We start from the raw sequence: 18,176 nt of genomic DNA, 5'->3' as shown, positions 1-18,176 counted from the left end.
CAAGATGATGGGCCAGGATGCTTATGTGGATATCCGAAAACGAGCCACGCTTATCCAAAATGGAGGGTCCATATCAGGCTGATGAGATGGCAAAGATTAGTGGGACCACGAGGATCACAGCCGTGCCCCTCGGAGAAAACAATCAAACAGTGATGGCTGAGCTGGAAATCAAGGGGTGGGGACCAAAAGGAGGAGGGACCGGGGTGGGGGGTTGAGGGGGGCGGGGCGGGCTTTTAGTTGCACGACTTGCACTGAACGAGGAGATGGAAGACCGTTAACCTGACATTACGTGTACAGCCATGATTGAATTTCATAGTAGGACCTGGAGAATAACAAAGAAGATCTCTGGATTGTTTGCTTTTCAGCCTTTCTCTTTGAAATGAATCTCCAAAGTTTTGGAATTTTGCGCTACGCAAGCCCCCTCTGCGGCCAAAATGAACACCTTTCCTTGTGTGGCTGCCTGCCCCTGACCTCCTACTTGCTTCAAAGACCAATGCTTCTGCCAAGAGACAAAACTAGTCAAAATGCCTCTCTCCCCTTTTCCTTTTCTTTTCTTTTATTCTTGAGACAAAGTAAAAGATGAAGAGAAATTTTGGGTTTTCTTTCTCTTTTCTTGATTTTCCTTTGTCCTTGAGATATTTTGCAGGGAGAAGATGAGATTAGACAAACCATATGTGCAACAAGTACAAGCATACAATTTGTTGATGCAGTGAACCTTTGCTAGTGCAAACTTGTAACACTTGAATCCTTGTACAAGTTTCTTTCTTTTTTTCTAATTCTAAATCAGAATTAACTCAAATCATTGACAAAATATGAATGTCTGTAGTCGTTTTCTGAATTTAAATAAGATATGACATGACAAGCGACGAAATCCAGAAAGAGTTTTTACTTCTTTTTTCTTTCGCCTCCATTAGGGAACGAAGGGTAGGAGAGTTTTGGTGTGTTAATAAATGATCATGCAATGTGTATGATCGTGAGGGCCCCAAAAAAATTAAATACCCAGAAGAAAATAACCCATGACTCGAGAGTTTACTGTCTTTATGCATCAACTTGGCAGCTGAAGAGGCAGAAAAATCCTAGTTGTAGGGCTCTCTCCCAATATGTTGTGCCACTGAAATAATAATTTTTTTAATCACTAGATGATTATAAAAGTCCGCAAATCTACCCCCCCCCCCCCCCCCCCCCGCCCTCTAACTGGCCCAAATCTACCGGACAATGACATCTCTTCTCTCCCACTTCACGGTATCCCAACCACTTGCTTGAAATTATCAAACACTGGTTTGGAGTTTGGACATTGTTAGGCAAATGAGATTAGGAGAATCCTAAAAAATTACAGAGACAAATGTCACGAAACAAAGAAAAAAACATTATGGGATTTAAGAGTATATTTGTCATGTTAGGGAAGTTGGCTCTGGGTGTGGTCAGGTATGAGGCAGTGTAGTGTAACTGTTTTAGAATAATGACAACTTCTACTTAATGAAATTTCCAGCTATTTGGATGAGGACTATGAGCATTAGCTAATATACTTTTGGATTTAGCATTGGGGGATTGTGTAAGCCAGGAGAAAATTTTTCTGGTGCTGCAATGGTTCAGGGAGAGAGAAGAGGGAGTTCTAATATGCCAAAATCTTGTGACATTTGTACTCCCACCAGCTAACCGTATGGGACCACATTCATACAGTTCATCAAACCATTGAAAACTGTTTCACTTTCTTCTTTTTTCCACCCTTTTGCTAACATTTTCACTTGGTGGGTGCTATTATTCGGCTTACACTAATAGCAATGAAGTTAGAACCAGGAAGACTCAGAACCAAATCCACAACTTGAAGCTTCTTTAGGATCGAAGTATTGTCACATAATCACATGTTAATTTCCCACAAGATCAAGTTTAAAAAAAAAAGGGTCTAATTTGAGAGGATGAAGAAACCCACACATGATGACGAAGTGTTGACTGAATGCCCCAGTTTTGGCCCAAAAATGATGAACATTGATTTGCTAAATTCACCAACAGACAAACACTAAGGAGAAAGGGACCCAGAAATTGAAATGCCCTGCCCGAGCTCTCCTTTTACCCTCTCATGATTCTCTATGCATTTCCAAACAATACCTGTCGTCTCAAAAAACATAATAATTCCCAATCTTTCTTTCTGGTGTGTAAAGCCACCTTGATATCTAATTCTGTCTTCTATTTTTTTCATTTTTGCCTTCCAGATTCATTCATGTCTCTCAAGTGGTCAAATTCTAGTGAAGGAGAAGGAAAATGAAGTTTCAGATGCTGATTCATCTTGTTAAAGGTTCATTTATTCCGTGACTAGAGATTGACATGGAAAAGGTTGCTTTTCTCTCATCATAGGGAGCACCATCGAGTGGTGCTGCTTGCTTTTGGTCATTTAAAGGCACATTTTATATGTTCTCATTTTTCATTTTTAGTATCACAAACTTCGCTGTGTAACTTGTGACATACGAAATAGTTTTTTTTTTTCAAATTTAATTTAATTTATTAAAACCCCCCCACTTAAATTGGATGTATCAAACATTGAAATAGACAAGCAATTCATGATCTAAAGTGGCAAAGGCGTAAAATGGGAAGAGTCCCAATCAAGTAGGGGATCGCATGTTTCAATGATAGTTGTGTTGTATAGAGTGATGAAACGTGGAAACCCTGAGATAAATTCAGACTTATCCCAAAGATATTACCAACTTGTATTTCTTTCTTATGCAAAACCAACACCTGGGATGGGGGTGGGGTCGGCGGCCCAATGGGACAAAAAAAATCTAATAAGACGGATAGCCACACTTGCCGCTGCCCTGCTTAAACAGATCTGTTATTCCTTGAAAACGGCCATAACTGAAATCCCTTTCTACCTCGCCACGTGCCCTCCTTGATTTTTGTCCCTTTTATATATATATATATATATATATATATATATATATATATATATATATATATACTTACTAAATATGTCCCCTTTTCCTTTTAGTTTTAGAATTGAGGAACAAAAAAACCTGCTTACAAGCAGTTTCCAATTTCAGTTGTTCCATTTATTACTTGGATAACTTTCAGTATCAAAATAATTCCGACCAAAACATTTATTTTATATATTATTACCTTATTAGTACTACATGATAGTCCCTAAATGTGTTTCTTAATGACTCAAACGAGTTTACTGTTCCATCAGTTATATGTTTCTCTATTAATTACCACAACGTAAATGGACCAACAAAGTAGTAAAGGAATGTACAACAATTATTAATTAGGTTTGTATAATTTACAATATCATATAATAATAGTAATGAAAAAAGAAAAAAAAACCCACGCCCCTAAGTCTCTAGCAAGGGTTTCACTTGCCTTGTACCACACAGTTACTATTTCCATTACTGTAAAAACCCTTGTCTTCCTAGATAGGTGGAAGTTGACGTTCATTAAAGTGAAAATTAATTATTGTTTTACTATGTTGAAACAAAGAATAGCTGCCCAATTAAATGATAGCTTAACAACTTTTAACTCCGAATTAAGCATTTAAGCATCCCCATAGACATTACCTTTCAGTACCAGTAATCAAAGGGGTTGTTGATAGGCTTATGTGCAAATAAAAAGGAGGATTCAGATTCAAGTTCAACCGTTGAAATTGCTTCTTTGTAAGAATCTATCTTTTTAAAAAAATTTTAAAATAAGCATTTAAAAGAGAGAAAAAAAAATATTAAGGTGCATGGATCTATTTGACAGCACGTGTGCACTACAAATAATGAGAATCTAAAATCTAAAACCTTACAAGTATATTATTGAAGAAGCCAAAAACGAGAGCTTTTGAAATGTTCCTGTCACGTGCATCAACACGTGCCTTCACAAGAACTAGTAGCAAACAACAGCAAAGAGGAACATAAACGACACAGCACACAACACGTAGCCAAACTCGTCCGTCACCGTTACTGTGACGGAGATGTTTAATATTCTTACTTTTAATTAATATTATAAATAAATAAATTTTAACATAAACAAAACCGGAACAGGGGAGGGGGAAAAAAACAAAAACGCAGCCGATATTTTCAGTTCCCGCCGATACAAAACTTGCCGTAAAACCGGCATTACACGAGAGATAAAAAAACCGAAGAAACACTCTGTCAAACGGCTAAGAGAGAATCCGTCCCGAACAAATCCCCGATGTCTTGGAAATGATCATCGACATGTTGCCAGTTCGAGAAGCTCCCAAATCCGAACTCGAAATCCGCTCCCGAACTCAGAAACCCGTTGCCGAAATCATCTTTCATGAAAGCTTCGTGGAAGCTCGTATTATCGTCGAACAAATCCGGTACGGAACTGAATATATCATTCGGAAAGAAAGACGAGTAATCCGAGAAACCGGAAAAGTTCTCTCCCGATATGCAGCAAGACTCGTCGAGGGCATCTTGTGGTTCCCTCCCGATTTCTCGCGATTCCTTGACGCTTTGCGAGTCGACTTCGTCGGTCGAAAGCGAAGGGCAGCGGAGAACGGAGGTCGGAGAGCAAAGGTTAGTGTTGTGAGATTCTTCGCCGGAGTTGTAATCTGAGCTGGATAACGGTTTTTGGCTGTTATTGTCCTGAACCAATTTTTGCGGAGGAGTGGTAAAGTTGGTGAGCGCGTCCGGTCCACGCAGCTGAATAGCCGCGTTGTCATAAACCATTGCTGCTTCTTCGGCGGTATCATAGGTGCCTAACCATAACCGTACACGTCTTAGTGGGTCTCTGATCTCAGCAGCCCATTTTCCCCAAGGCCGTTGTCGTACTCCTCTGAACTTCTTCCCCGCCGGAACCTTTGCCGGCGCTTTAGCTTTGGCTTCGGCTACAGCCGCTGGCCTTTTTCGGGAAATCTTTGACAACGACGACGATTTACTTCTCCAAACGGCATCATTTTGAGTGGGACATAATGACTCGATAGTAATTTCGTTAACGAATTTCTTGACTCTGTTTCGAGAAAGAAATCGGGTTGCTTGTTCTTCTTCTTCGTCGCTGGAAGAATCAGTTGCGTCAGCATCGGTAACTGAAATCCGAACAATTCGGGGCTTCATTTCTGGCTGATTTTCGAGTCTGACATTTAACAGTGGCGTAAGGAGCTTGGTTTGATTGCGGTGTTCTGTGTATTTGATTGTAGGAACAGGACAATGATCCATTTTTTTTTTCAATCTTTTTTATTTCTTTTCGGGGTTTTCAGATTCTTTCACTTCTTCTCATTGAGAGTGAGAGAGGGAGTAGGAGGGGAGCGAAATAAAAGGAGGGAAGGGGAAAAGAAGAGATTCCTTTAAGACTAGACACGAGGAGAATAAAGGGTTAAAAAGAAAGCTGAAGAAAGAACACGTTAAAGAGAAGCTTGAAATGAAGAGAAATCCACCATTAATCGGTTCAAAGGCTCACTCAAAAGTTTATCAAACGACGAGAAATTTCAAGGAAAGTTATCCCAAAAAAAAGGAGTGTGCTTAAACAAGCAGTACGGAAAGCACCGAGATGGTAAGACCCACTGAACCAGTAGTAGAGAGAGGGGAGATAAAGAAAAGAAGAAATTTTTGTTGCCAAAAGTTGGAGAGGAGAAAGAAAAAGGGAAGATACCGCAAGCAAATGGCTTTACCGGAAAAGGGTTAGAGAATAAATGTCCCAAAAAAAACCACCAGACAGTGCTTTTCTCAGTTGCTTAACAGAGCACGGACTCGCTATTTTGGGTAACTTTCAAATCTCAGTCTTAAAGAAACTAAGAACCGAAGCTGCTTTCTGATAATACTTTCTCCGGAAAACAAAAGAAAGGAAAGGAAAAATCTCGGAGAGGAAATGGAGGAGTGAAGAAGAGCTCCTTTGATAGATAAGAGAGAAAAAATAAGCACGGTTTGAAGTCCATACCGAAAGTTGAGCTGTTTTATAGGATCCCTAAACCAGCCGTAATCGGTTCACCCGGTTTAAGTGACATTTAATATTTTACAATTTTCGAATTTCTTTTTTGTTTTTTTCAATCTTTCCAGTAAAAAACAAAAACCCAAAAGAAAAGGTTTTTTCATTTTTTTACTAAAGGGCGGGGAGGATGGGTCACACCGGCGATTTTGAGATTCCGGCGAGGTAGAGATATTTCGCGAGGCGCCGCATAAGATGGGCACCTACAATGTAGACACGTGGCAATTGGTCCCCACAAAACAGGAAGATCCAATGGGAAGGGCTAACCGGGATGCTGACTCGGCCAAAAGATTTCTTCTTGAAATCAGGGATTCAGGTCACGTGACACCGGACACTCGGGTCAGTCCTCCCCTTTGACTAAAGAATATTAACAACTGGTAGTTAATGATTATTAACACTCCCATTTAATTTGTCCTCCCTAATTCCTAATTAATTTACCTGTTACCCCTGTTTTTACCCTTCGTAGGGTATTTCCGTCACTTTCTTGAAGCCAGAGATTGAATTGCAGGAGGCCGTTATACAGGTGGGGAAATTTACCATTTTACCTTATCCTTTTGTCATTTTATATCTGGGACTAACGTGGCAGGCAACCTTGATCTTGGCGCTATTTTTTTTTCTTCTGTTTTTTTTTTTTATTTGTTACTGTTTTAATGACCCTGCTGGGTGTAGACTGTAGAGCAGTTGCGATGTTTTTCATGTGCAGTCACGCGCAGTGAAACCGACAAGTGGCCCGTAGTTTTGATTGGCCTCAGCAACCGGTTTTTTCCGGCGGTAATATGAGCCGTAAGATGAGACGGAGTCAAATAATCACATTGGCAATTAATCATGTAAATGGTGCTTTTGATGCACAGATGGAACGTACCCAGTTTTAATTAGGTCACGTGATGATAAATTCTGTTTTTTTCTTTTAAATCTGTTAGGAGAAATTAAGGTGAATAAATACCCAAAATTTACTGTGTTTTACAGTATGTCGGGGCAGTTATTAGTAAAACGTTGTTTGCCCTTTCTTCTTTTAATCTTTTATCTTCCACAAAATTTGAGTCGGCCAATATTACCTGAATTTTTTTGTTTGTCCAAATTTAGATATCTTTATAAAAAATAAATTTTTTTATTTTTTTATGAGAAAGACCAAAGAAGTAAAAATTAATTGAAAACAGCTACATAACCTAATGATACGTATTTAAATTTAAAATTTAAATCATTTTACTTATATTAATATACATGTATCTCGCTTTTAAAAAAAATACATGCATCTCTTTATAAAGTTTGAATCTTGGTGTTTCGAATAATAAAAAAGTGTATTTGCAACGTATGTGCATCACGTGTTGTTATACCAGTTAAAACAGCCTTTAATGCTACACGTAATGCAGCTGGTAAGGAAAAAGGAATTACTTATATTTATTAATGGTGCTCATTGGATCCATTTCTTCATCTATCTTTATAGCATTACAAAAGCTTTGGTGCTTCCAATTAATAAGCAAAGCCATGTGTCTTTATTTTTCGTGACCAAATAATTTTTACTTTTACATTTACCATTTAGAAAAAGGGAGTCCTTATTTTTGTACCCTGCCACGAGCCTTCATCATTCTGTCTTCCCCCAACTTGCATCTGATACAAATTGCCGCTACCACCCAGCTTTGCTTTTTTTGCTCTTTCATTAAAATGGGTAGTAATTGTTTGCTCTCATGAATGTTGTCCTACGTATTCTCTTTCCTTTATGTTTAGGTAGATTTCATGTAAGTGGTTAGGTGAAGCTTTTGAACAATTTCACTGGTTAGATTTCATCTGATACAAGTGTTTGCTTTATGTTTAGTAATTGTTTGCTCTCATGAATATCCCGTGCTTAAATTGTTAGTAACCAAAGGTAATTGGATTGTTTACTTTGACGTCGGCAGTTGTATGTTAGAATTTTGAAAAATTTAAAGTAAAATTAAAGAGTCTTAAGTAGAACAAAAAGGTGACAAGTTGCTGTTTTTGTCAGTTGTGGAAAGCTGCCGGGCATGGGCGTCCAGTTATCTCCATTTCTAATTGCGAGTGAAGTGAGCCAAATGAAAGTCGAATTGACAAAAGATATATATATATATATATATTATATATAATTAGTGAATGAATAGATTTGTGAACAAAGTGGACAAAACCCAATCAGAGGAAGATACAAAAACCAGGCGGCTCCTTTGTTTGAAACGTCCTTCGAGGGACCGTGCAATCAACGACAGGAGCTCAAGCATTCAGTTACAAGTCTTTTGACCCCCCAAGCTTTTTGTACATTTCCACCCTGTTTAATACTATTAGTATTTTAATTAGTTCATCCTATTTTTACATAATTATCGAAATGAAAACGATATGAATATCATGTTTTGTGTACTAATCAAATCAACAGAATTAAGATATGAATAAATTGTATTATTTTTCTTAATCATTCTTGGTAGTTAACTAAATATAGTTATTTAGAAAAGTTTATGCTAAGTAACTTTCTTTTGCTTAGATCCTATTTTTCTATATTTGTCATGTCTTGGCGTGCCTTCTTTTTTTTTGTTTTTTTCTTCTGGAATTAGGTGTCATGGAACGATTGCTTGGTGGGTTCTCACTGTCACAGCTAGATTATCCTTCTCAATTAGTGTTCAATTTTGACTATTATGCTAATTAAAAGGAAAATCAAACAACTCTCCAATCAGTTGCCGTTTTGTTTCCATTTTCCAACTTTGGATTATCTCTCGACGAGTAGTGCTTAGACAGATATCTATGGCATAATACAGTTGATAGCTACATCTTTTTCTCTCTTTTCTTTTTTAGTTTTTGTTGTTAATATCCATAATAGTTTTAGAGGAGTGATTGAGGTTGAACCAACGCATTTCATTATGCAATCAAAAGGACGAAGACTTAGTCATAAATATTCAAACCTTACCACTTAGCTTTTGATTAATCGAGTATTAAATTTGGATTAATAACAACCAAAAAGGTTGCCTAATATTCCAAAGACTAACGTTTTCGAAACTGTTTTTATGTCCCAAATATAGTACCTTCCAACCATAGCCTTTTACTCAATTCTTCTAAATCAATAATCTACATATGGGAGATGTTTTTTTAATGGTAGAAATTGGTACTCTCTCTCTCTCTCTCTCTCTCTATATATATATATATATATATATATATATATATATCCAAGTACATGAGGCAAACTATGTTTATTAACTTGTCTTAATTACTCACAGATAAAAGGTCAATATCAATCAAATTGACACGTACATATATTTTTTTATGTTATTAATTGCACAAATAAAATTCAAGATTTTAATTATTAAAATAAAAGAATTAATATTTATGAGGTAAGAGAGATCGTTTTTTATTGCAATACCCAAATAAAAGCTCATTAAAAGAATTTCATATTTGTTAAGCATTATCAGTAACGGTTAATAATGAATAATATTAATATTTTTCTTTTCTTTCATAAGTTAACTTTTAATGTATTGTGGACGGTGATAAAATATATATAACAATATATACATTAGTCTAGAAAGTAATCATGGGGAAATTTTAAATCACTAAAATCAATAAAAAAAGACCTTGAGAAAAGGGATGTGAAGGGGAAAAAAAAAAAAGAGCATCCATAAATGCATTCAAGTCATGGAGAAGAGTGTTTTGAGATCCCACTAATGTGAAGAGGAGAAGAAGGAGGGGTATATGTGGATTGGCGAAAGAGAAGGTTAGGTAGAGACAAACAAAGCACAAAAAGCTGTAGCTTTCTCGGACACTGCCCCCACTTGCAAGCACAGCTTACCCTAATGGAACCATTCATGTATAAACATGCAAACAAGTACATCAGATTCGACAAAATATGCTTTGGGAGAGGTCTTTGGTCGAAAACCTTTACTTACCAAAATTTATATTACATGTTCTGTTGTTTTGGGTCGACCCCAAAACTACAAAAATAAAATAAAATTTCTTAAATTGCAAGAGTAGGGTGTGAAAGATGAAGGCAGAAGTCAATGAGCATCATCCCCTAGATATTGCAATTAGCTTTGAGCCCACAAATTTGAGAGAAATCCCATCATTGTTTGGATTCATTTTGGACTTCCATATTCCTATATTAAGACAAAAAGCTCTTAGACCTAGATATATAATTATTTGATAATCATAATGGTTATGAAACACATAGTCAAAAACAATAAGACAGGGATATATGATATCTTGGGAAATATTATGTTCGTGTCTTGTGTTATTTAGCTTATCCCCTCCACCCCCTTTTGCTTGTCATTTCTTTTATTCCTTCATTCTAATTATATTAATAAAGCAATTTTGTGAATATTTTTGGTGCATCACCGGCAATTTTGGGCAAAATTAAGAGAATAAATCTACCTATATGCTTTTATTATTAGTAATTATATTATTTTTTTAAGTTTAATCCCATTTTATTACCTGATTTTTGTTTATTTCTTTTACAAGCGAGTGGCGTGGGTTGTGCTGATCATTTAAGCCCTCAACGAACCGTACGGGTACTGTCTCGCAACTCGAAGACAATAAACTGACCGACCGGAACCAAAAGGGTCTTTTCCACGACCCGTAACAGGCGCCGTTCACTGTTTTCGAGTCCAACGACCGACACGTGTACGTTGTCACGCTCTCAGCTTACGTGGACTCCGTACGCGGATGAATATATAATGATTTCCACCGAATCCATTTATTGCTTCTTCCACACCAGTACAGTTCAGTGCCCGTTAAACGTCATCGCATTGTGTTCCTGGAAAATAGTCAAAAACACACTAGTTCAAAAAAATTTCCCCATTGTGAGGTGAACTGTGCTTGAAAAGTAAGGTGCAATTGCCTCAAATTCAGGGTTTAGGTTAGGGCAACATTATGAATTTATGTTGAAACTCTTTAATGGGTTAGGTTCAAATGTTCCATCCTCACCATAATTAATACTCTTTTCTTTTAATCTGTTGACTTCTCTCCTCTTTTTTTAAAAAAATTGGATAATAGCATGATACTTAACCATACATTTTGTTTATAAATTAGTTAAGGCATACGGTACTAAATAACCAAATTTAAAATAAAATAAATGAAAATCAAATTCATTAATTCATGAGGATTATGATTTAGTTGAGGTGTAAAAGTGAGTAAAAAAAGGAAGAGATAGATAGATGCATTATGTTGTAGGTCCATGTTTCCAACTCAATAAATATATTTACAAATACAAGACCTTTATACATGTCTGAATTGAAATATAGGTGAAGATTTGAATTTGTTTTGATATAACTTGTTACATATTTACGTTTTCAAATTAAAAAATATACATGATAAATGGAGAAAGGTCTTTGTTTATATATTTAAAATTCAATGATGTGAAATTCTTGACACATTGTTTCAAATCATATGTTAAAAATTAAAATATAAAAAAGAATTCTCGATGAAAGTTTTTAGGTGGATAAGTAACAAAGGCATTAATTCAAGTACCCAAAAATGTTAAATTTTTAAGTTTTGATTGATTAGCTTTAAATGCAAGTAAAATTTTGAGGAATGTTTGGCTTTGGGTCATGGCTTATTTCCTCCGCTCCTCCAAAAACACGCCTTTGTAGGAAAAGCTTTAGCATCAATCAACATCATATTTGTCTTTTGTAATTGCAAGTAGGCATAGCGCAATCATGATTCGTGACAACTCCCATCTATGAACTCAAAGACGAAAAAAACGTGTTTGGTAACCTGAAAAAAGATGGGTGGAACATGCCATCCTAAAAGATTAGGGGATAAAATGAAAGTGGAAAGACAAAAAGATTCAATTATCGCATGATTAGGATGTACTCAACAATGATGATTAGAGAATCATTTCAGAACCCAAAACAAAGAGACACTTCCACCTCAGCAACCGGAACAGGGTACATGTGGCCGACTTGGCTCGACATGCCACGTCATCCATAACTGAGATATTTCGAGTGGAGATCGGCTTGTAACTTGTCACTCCTGTCCTCATTAGAGACAAGCTGTTGTACATATAAATGGTGATTAAATTAGGGGGGGTTGGGGAGAGACCTGATTTTCAGGGTTCGTAGCCCTTTCCAACTCGTGTGCACGTCTCCTTTGCCGGGAGGGGGGCTTTACACGTGCAATTGTTTAAAGACTCAAAGGAGGAAGGAAAAACCAGAGTGAAAGATGAATGGGTTTTGTTCAAAGAATCCAAATGCAATGTTGTTAAACATAAAAAGACATGGGTCACAGTGCCCTATATAAAAAGAATAATATAAATATTTAATTTGAACTGAGATACAACCAAGCTTTTATTTGCTTGCTTTCTTTCTCTTTTCATTTATGGGGAACCAAAATATTTTATTAATAGTGCAGTGTTGATGCAGGGCATGGTTTGACCCCTTACTTTCAGGGTTACCAATGTCTCTACCTTTTTCTTTTATGTTTCTTTCTTTTTTAACAGATCTCCTAATTAAGTGGCCAGATTAACCGTCGAGAACTGAGAACCTTTCGTTAACTTTTCTTGGAATTTTGTTTCTTTTCCAGAATCATGCATAGAGGCTGAGAAAAAAAAAACTTTTTAGATGTTTTTGGTTCACATCAAACAGTATGAACTTTTTAAATATCCAATCTCACTCTAATATATTAGGATCAATTTCATGTCAAGTCTCACTCTAATACATTAAGATCATGACATGACTTGTAGGATTATAAAATGTCGAGTCTCACTCTAATATGTTTTGAACATGACATGACATATACAAAGTATTCTGTCTCACGTTGAAAACATGACACGATGTATGTAGGATATTAATTATATTTTGACCTATCGATCTTATGATTTTATCTCAAAGGGAGCTGGTTAATATCAACTATCACGATTCACATCAACCTATAAGATATTGTCTGTTTTGAGTTACTGTTGCATGGTTTTATCTCATAAAGACCTCACAAATTGAAGATAATGTGAGCTCTTAAATCCTCAATTTCACTTTAGTATACAATCCACGTGAAATTTATTAATATTCTTTAGGAACATGACATCCTTTCGATGGGAAGGCGACACTGAATGTCATGGCTCACACTAACTTGACTCATAAAGACTCATGATTTTGTCCCACAAAATATGACTTACAAGTTGATAGTTGAACACTTAAATATCCAATTTCATTTTAATATACAATCAATATGAAATTCATAATTTTCTTCAGAGATCGTGACACTAAGTCATACAATTTGTAGTCAAGACATTGTCTATTGGCTTTCTTTTAGAGATGCTCAAACTTTCCCATATTTCTAGTAGTTTTTTCCCGTTTGATGCTCGAACCTGGTTTTTGTACTCTTTTTCTTGAACGCCCTTTTTGTAGTTAGGAATTTGAAGAATTTAATACTCTTTATTATTATTATGATTTTGAAGTTGGGACAAATCACAATTGAGACAGAAAGAAAATGAAAATTGGAGAGACAAGTTGGACAGGTTGTGCTGAAAAAGGTCACATGGGGGTCAGGCAATAAGTAGGATCTGTAGGATAGGATGTGTATAAGATTATTTCTTGTAAATGTTTATGAAGATAGGTAAGATACTAAATACAAAAGCTAAAACGTTGGCTGGGGAAATGGTTCAGTCCAGTGGCCGGACTGATGTTTTTTGAATAACTATTAATGTTAAGTTTAATTTTATAACCTTCCTCCTGAGACCTTTTTCAAAGGCATTAAAGGTCACATTCTCGAATGTTTTAAACAGAGAACAAAGAAAAAGCCTAAAAGAGAAGGTGAAGCTCAAGTGGGATTTTGTGGGCACAGGTTTTCAAGCCAGAGGGGGTGGCCTAGGATTGTAAACTCTACCCAAGTTTTCATGGCAAAACTTTTTGTCATGTTGTGCAGGAAAGAGGAAAAACATCAAGACAAAAACAAGAAGAGTAAATTTGAACGATGTGCGTTCATCCACATGGGTGACTTCTCACCATAGCCCCTCATCTACGCTAGTTTTCAGTTACGTACAAACATTGAATTTGGAAGGGTTTTTCTTTTTTCTCTTTATCAGTTTATGAGTTGTTAGCCCCATGTAATCGTAGATTTGATAATAAAAGAACCATGACAGAGCAAAGAAAGTAAATAATTTCTCTTTTTTTTTTTTTCTATTTTTGGGTGTCGGTTTTTGAACAACTATGGGAAAATCATTACGCCGATGTTAGAACAACAGCAACAAAGGCCAAAAACGAGGACGACCACCATTAATGTTTGAAACCAGAACAACTTTACTCCCCTCTGCTACTTACTTGACAAAATCTGTGGTTGTTTTTTCACTCCTTGTAAACAAGGGACGTGGAAAAATCTGATGTTGGCTATAGTGTCCCACCTGCTTTTAGCATTGTTCTTTTTGCCAGCTGGTTGCGTGTAGAAACCAGGGTAGGATTAAAAGGGTAGACGAAGATTTGGTCTAAGGTCTAAGAGTAGACGAATGCCGTTTGATTTGTTTTAGCATGCTGGTTTTTGTCTTAAGTCTAGGGAAAATGGAGGTTTCTTCATAAAGAGGAGCTTTCCTCCCTTGCTCTCTGGGATGTTTTTTGGATGCAGTCGTCTCTCTCTTTTGGGGAATTCTTTCCCCTTTCTCTTAATAAATATTCTCTTTTGCTTTTCGAAAAAAAAAAAGGGCTAAGAGTAGAAATGCAGAAGCTAGAACTCTAACAAGGAATCATTGCAATCTCCGGTTGTTGTCTCCAATTGTTTTTCCAATAGCAGAAAGTTTTGTCAAAACAATGTATCTGAAATCCTGTCTGTAACATTGGGTCTAAGTATAAATGAACATGCTGTGCCTGCTCTTACTTGCATGATCATTAAAAAACCAAAGACGTGAACATTTGGTTCTTATATTTTTTAAAAAGAGACTTCTGAAATGGGCTGAGTGCATTCATACAAAGACATACCGGCTACCCACGCAATGGCCTGGCCCGACACCATTGCTCCTCTCTGAAATCTGGGCTGGCAAGGCAACATAACCGACCTCGTGAAGGGCCCACAGTCTAAGAATTAACTGTGGCAGTGTGCACAAATGCACAAAGAGGATATTTGATTGTCAGTTTATGCATCAGTAGGATTCCAGTTTCGATAATAACGTTGGCAGAAACACCCATGCTTCACCTAACTAGCTTTTTCAAGAGTGAAAATGATAGGATGGAAGGTTGCAAAGAGGAGGGGTATTTGGAAGAGTTGGTTTTAAGTTTGAAAGATAATTTCCATACAACCAATTAACGAGGCAAATGAGTTTTTAAGGAGGGCTTGGTCCACTAAATAAAGAGGAGACAGATCACACATATTGATTCATTTGATTCATACATATTAATTTAAAAGACCAAAGCCATGGGGAATGAAGCCCTCCTATTACATACTTAGCAGCACATTAACCCATAGCATACTTCTGAGTCCAGCTCCGCGCAGTTGTCTCATACTTGCTCCTGTCAGTCTTGTACATGTGGGCAATCTCCGGTACCAACGGGTCATCAGGATTTGGATCCGTCAAGAGTGAGCAGATTGAGAGCAACACCTACAATCAAAAATAAAAATAAGTACACATCCCCACACTTAAACAACAGTAGCAAAGATTACACAATAGAAATAATACTCTAAACCAGGGTGACCAGATAGAAAACAGCATTGATCAATAGTGCAAACAAATCGGTCAGTAGATTAAAAGCTAAGTTTTAAGGGCTTGCTGTAACTTTTTATGTTGAAGTTGAACCAGTACTTTTTTTTTTAACGGCTTCATGAAGAATAGTTGACTTGGAGATGACAAACATGGTAAATTATGTTAAAAAAGCAAACATGTTGATACTTCAAGGCAGCTAGGGGTTTTGAAAAACGACCTTGGATATGGTGAGGGCAGGGCTCCACTGCTCCTTCAAAATATCGAGGCAAATGCTACCGTTGCTGTTAATATTGGGATGAAAGACCTTTGTCCTGAATGCAACCTGAATGGAAAATTTTTTTTTTAAAAAAAGTCAACAAACAGTAATTAAAGAAGAAAAAAAAAAGGTTATCTGAACAAAAGTACTAGAGAAACTTGTTAGTCATTTATCAGCTACTAAACAAGCATGATACAAGGCTATTAAGGTAAAAAAGAAGTATGAAATAACTTCACCATAAGTTTTACCCTGTAAATACAAGAGTCAGGTTCAGCATTAACAAGCCATTGTTCATTGGTTATATAATCAAATTACCTTTAAAAATAAATCTGAGGCAATTCTATCTTCAATGAATGAACATCATCATTATCATATAAAATTATAAATATATTCCCACAGCATCCATGCACAATATTTTTTGTTTAACCAAGAAGTATATAGTAAATGTGGGGAGACATAACTAAATCCATATGCATGTCACATAGAAGGCTTACCTGATATTGTTTACAAAAGTAAAAATAACAATGTAAACTTTGGCACTGAAAACCACCTAACATAGCCTTTCACGCATAAACTAAACCATTAGACACCCAGCATGCATGTGCATGCACCACTGTGCATGCATACATGCCCTATGGAGATAAAAATATCTGTGCAACTGCAATAAGCTAATAAAAGCAAAAAGGCCATCAAGTAGAATTAGCATTTACTCTTTTCGATGCCAAGCAATGTTTGCACAAGCCACTTACCCTGTAGAGACACCTTCGTCACAAAGTATTTACAGCATGGAATTAGCTATATGACATGAAGCTTTAAGCATTTATTCTAATACAAATCCCAACAAATGTTGAAATAAAATTGGGAAAAGGGAGGGAAATTCACCACATTAAAATAACAGCTGTATTGGATTTCTGAGGAGATGAAACTCATGTCTACAACTAGTATAGATGGTTATAAAAATATTAGCTTGCTGACGTAATGGATTTGCAGAATTACAGAGTGCTTTGCAATTTTCTTGAAGACAATTAAGAGACATAGTGCATGCTTTAAAAGATAAAGACAGTTACACAATATACAGTGAAGGAAGGAAAGAATGAGAACTAGATGGTTAAGGAACAAAATTAAGTACCTTGGGTGGTTTGAATGGATAGTCCGGAGGGAAATGAATTGTGACTAGAAACACTCCACCGGCATATGGACTGTCAGGAGGACCCATAATTGTTGCTTGCCAATGAAACATGTCTTCAGCAACAGGGCCTTATTTCAAGAAAAATGAAGTAAAACAACAGTTAGATGGAATAACCCATCTGCAAGTAACCTTATCAAAATCTTTTCCTAAATGAAAATTAAATAAAACACTCATCTTCTTTGTCATTTGCCTTGAGAAATATAAGATGTTGCATATTCAACAGAAATGACGATGCAATGATGTGTTCTTGTAAACAATACATGCTAAAATTCTTCTGCAACGCATGCTACTCATTTCCTTGCAACTTCACTTATACTATGACTAATTTGTATCGCAAATTGACTTCAAAACATTGACATATATCACAACAATCAATGAGAAATGAAAAAAGAAAAAAGTCTTAACAATCTTGTGTCAAACAGAATCTAATGATGTAAACCAAAAGCTTGAAAAAAAGAATAATAAAAGATATTGCAGTTTGTTCAATAAAATCATGACGGTCAAAATCACACCCCTAACAATAAGTATAGATCCATTATCTACGGCTCAAAGGTCAATTATGCAATAATAATTATCTCATGTCATGATTTAAAAATAACAAAAGTAGATATATAGCTTCATAAATCGCTTAAGTTAATATAGCTCATAATATCTAAAAAAAATAAAACACAACACAATTTTAAGAGAATTTTCCAAAGAAAAAAACCAAAAAAACTATCTACGGAAATAAAACTTAAAAACTAAAGGGATGATGAGAAAAAATCGCGAGAAATAAATAAATCGAGGCACGAAACAGGGAAAATGAGAGAATAAATTGAACCTGCGCTGCAAGAGGTAGGAGGATCTTTCTGGAGATCCTTGAGCTCCTTCAAGATCCGCTTTGAAGCCATCGCCTAAACCCTAAAACAAACAAAGAAATTCAAAATAATAATAATAACACCAAAATATAAGAAAATCCGAGCTAGTAGATCGCATAGCTTCGACGCAGCTACCTCGAAAAAAAAATTTAAAGACAAAGAGAAAATAAGAAGATGATGTAATTGAAGGGAAGAACAGTACCTGAGAGATCCTCCTGGGAATTGTTTGTTTGTTAGTAGCTGGAAATCGCGGAAGGAAGTAAAGAGGACAAAACAAAGGACTAAAAAAGAAAGGTGCGAGAAAAATGAGTTATGAAAAATTGAAAAAGAAAAGAAAGATGAGGCAATTTTCAGGCT

The 18,176-nt window shown here is 36.2% G+C and overlaps 3 protein-coding genes and 1 long non-coding RNA gene across 4 annotated transcripts; 1 reads left to right on the top strand and 3 right to left on the bottom strand.

Annotated features, from left to right (window-relative positions):
- On the bottom strand, nt 3,905-5,833 carry LOC18606645 (ethylene-responsive transcription factor CRF1). The gene has a single exon (XM_007040369.2). The coding sequence runs from the start codon at nt 5,145-5,147 to the stop codon at nt 4,122-4,124; it is 1,026 nt and encodes a 341-aa protein (XP_007040431.2). The 5' UTR covers nt 5,148-5,833; the 3' UTR covers nt 3,905-4,121.
- On the top strand, nt 6,027-6,811 carry LOC18606644. Its single transcript, XM_018116658.1, has 3 exons — nt 6,027-6,252; nt 6,380-6,436; nt 6,583-6,811. The coding sequence occupies exons 1-3, from the start codon at nt 6,109-6,111 to the stop codon at nt 6,691-6,693; spliced, it is 312 nt and encodes a 103-aa protein (XP_017972147.1). The 5' UTR covers nt 6,027-6,108; the 3' UTR covers nt 6,694-6,811.
- LOC18606642 (ubiquitin-conjugating enzyme E2-17 kDa) lies at nt 15,070-18,141 on the bottom strand. Its single transcript, XM_018118215.1, has 5 exons — nt 18,022-18,141; nt 17,783-17,862; nt 16,903-17,030; nt 15,735-15,839; nt 15,070-15,415 (listed from the first exon to the last, which is right to left on the bottom strand). Exons 2-5 carry the CDS (start codon nt 17,850-17,852, stop codon nt 15,272-15,274), a joined length of 447 nt encoding a protein of 148 aa, XP_017973704.1. The 5' UTR covers nt 17,853-17,862; nt 18,022-18,141; the 3' UTR covers nt 15,070-15,271.
- On the bottom strand, nt 15,865-16,896 carry LOC108661423. The gene is made up of 2 exons (XR_001927236.1): nt 16,656-16,896; nt 15,865-16,535 (listed from the first exon to the last, which is right to left on the bottom strand). It is a non-coding gene; the product is annotated as an uncharacterized LOC108661423 (long non-coding RNA).

Source organism: Theobroma cacao, chromosome 3 (assembly GCF_000208745.1).
Source record: "Theobroma cacao cultivar B97-61/B2 chromosome 3, Criollo_cocoa_genome_V2, whole genome shotgun sequence".
Classification (NCBI taxonomy): domain Eukaryota; kingdom Viridiplantae; phylum Streptophyta; class Magnoliopsida; order Malvales; family Malvaceae; genus Theobroma; species Theobroma cacao.
The sequence above is the reverse complement of the archived record's forward strand: the minus strand, read 5'-3'. Positions and strand labels throughout refer to the sequence as shown.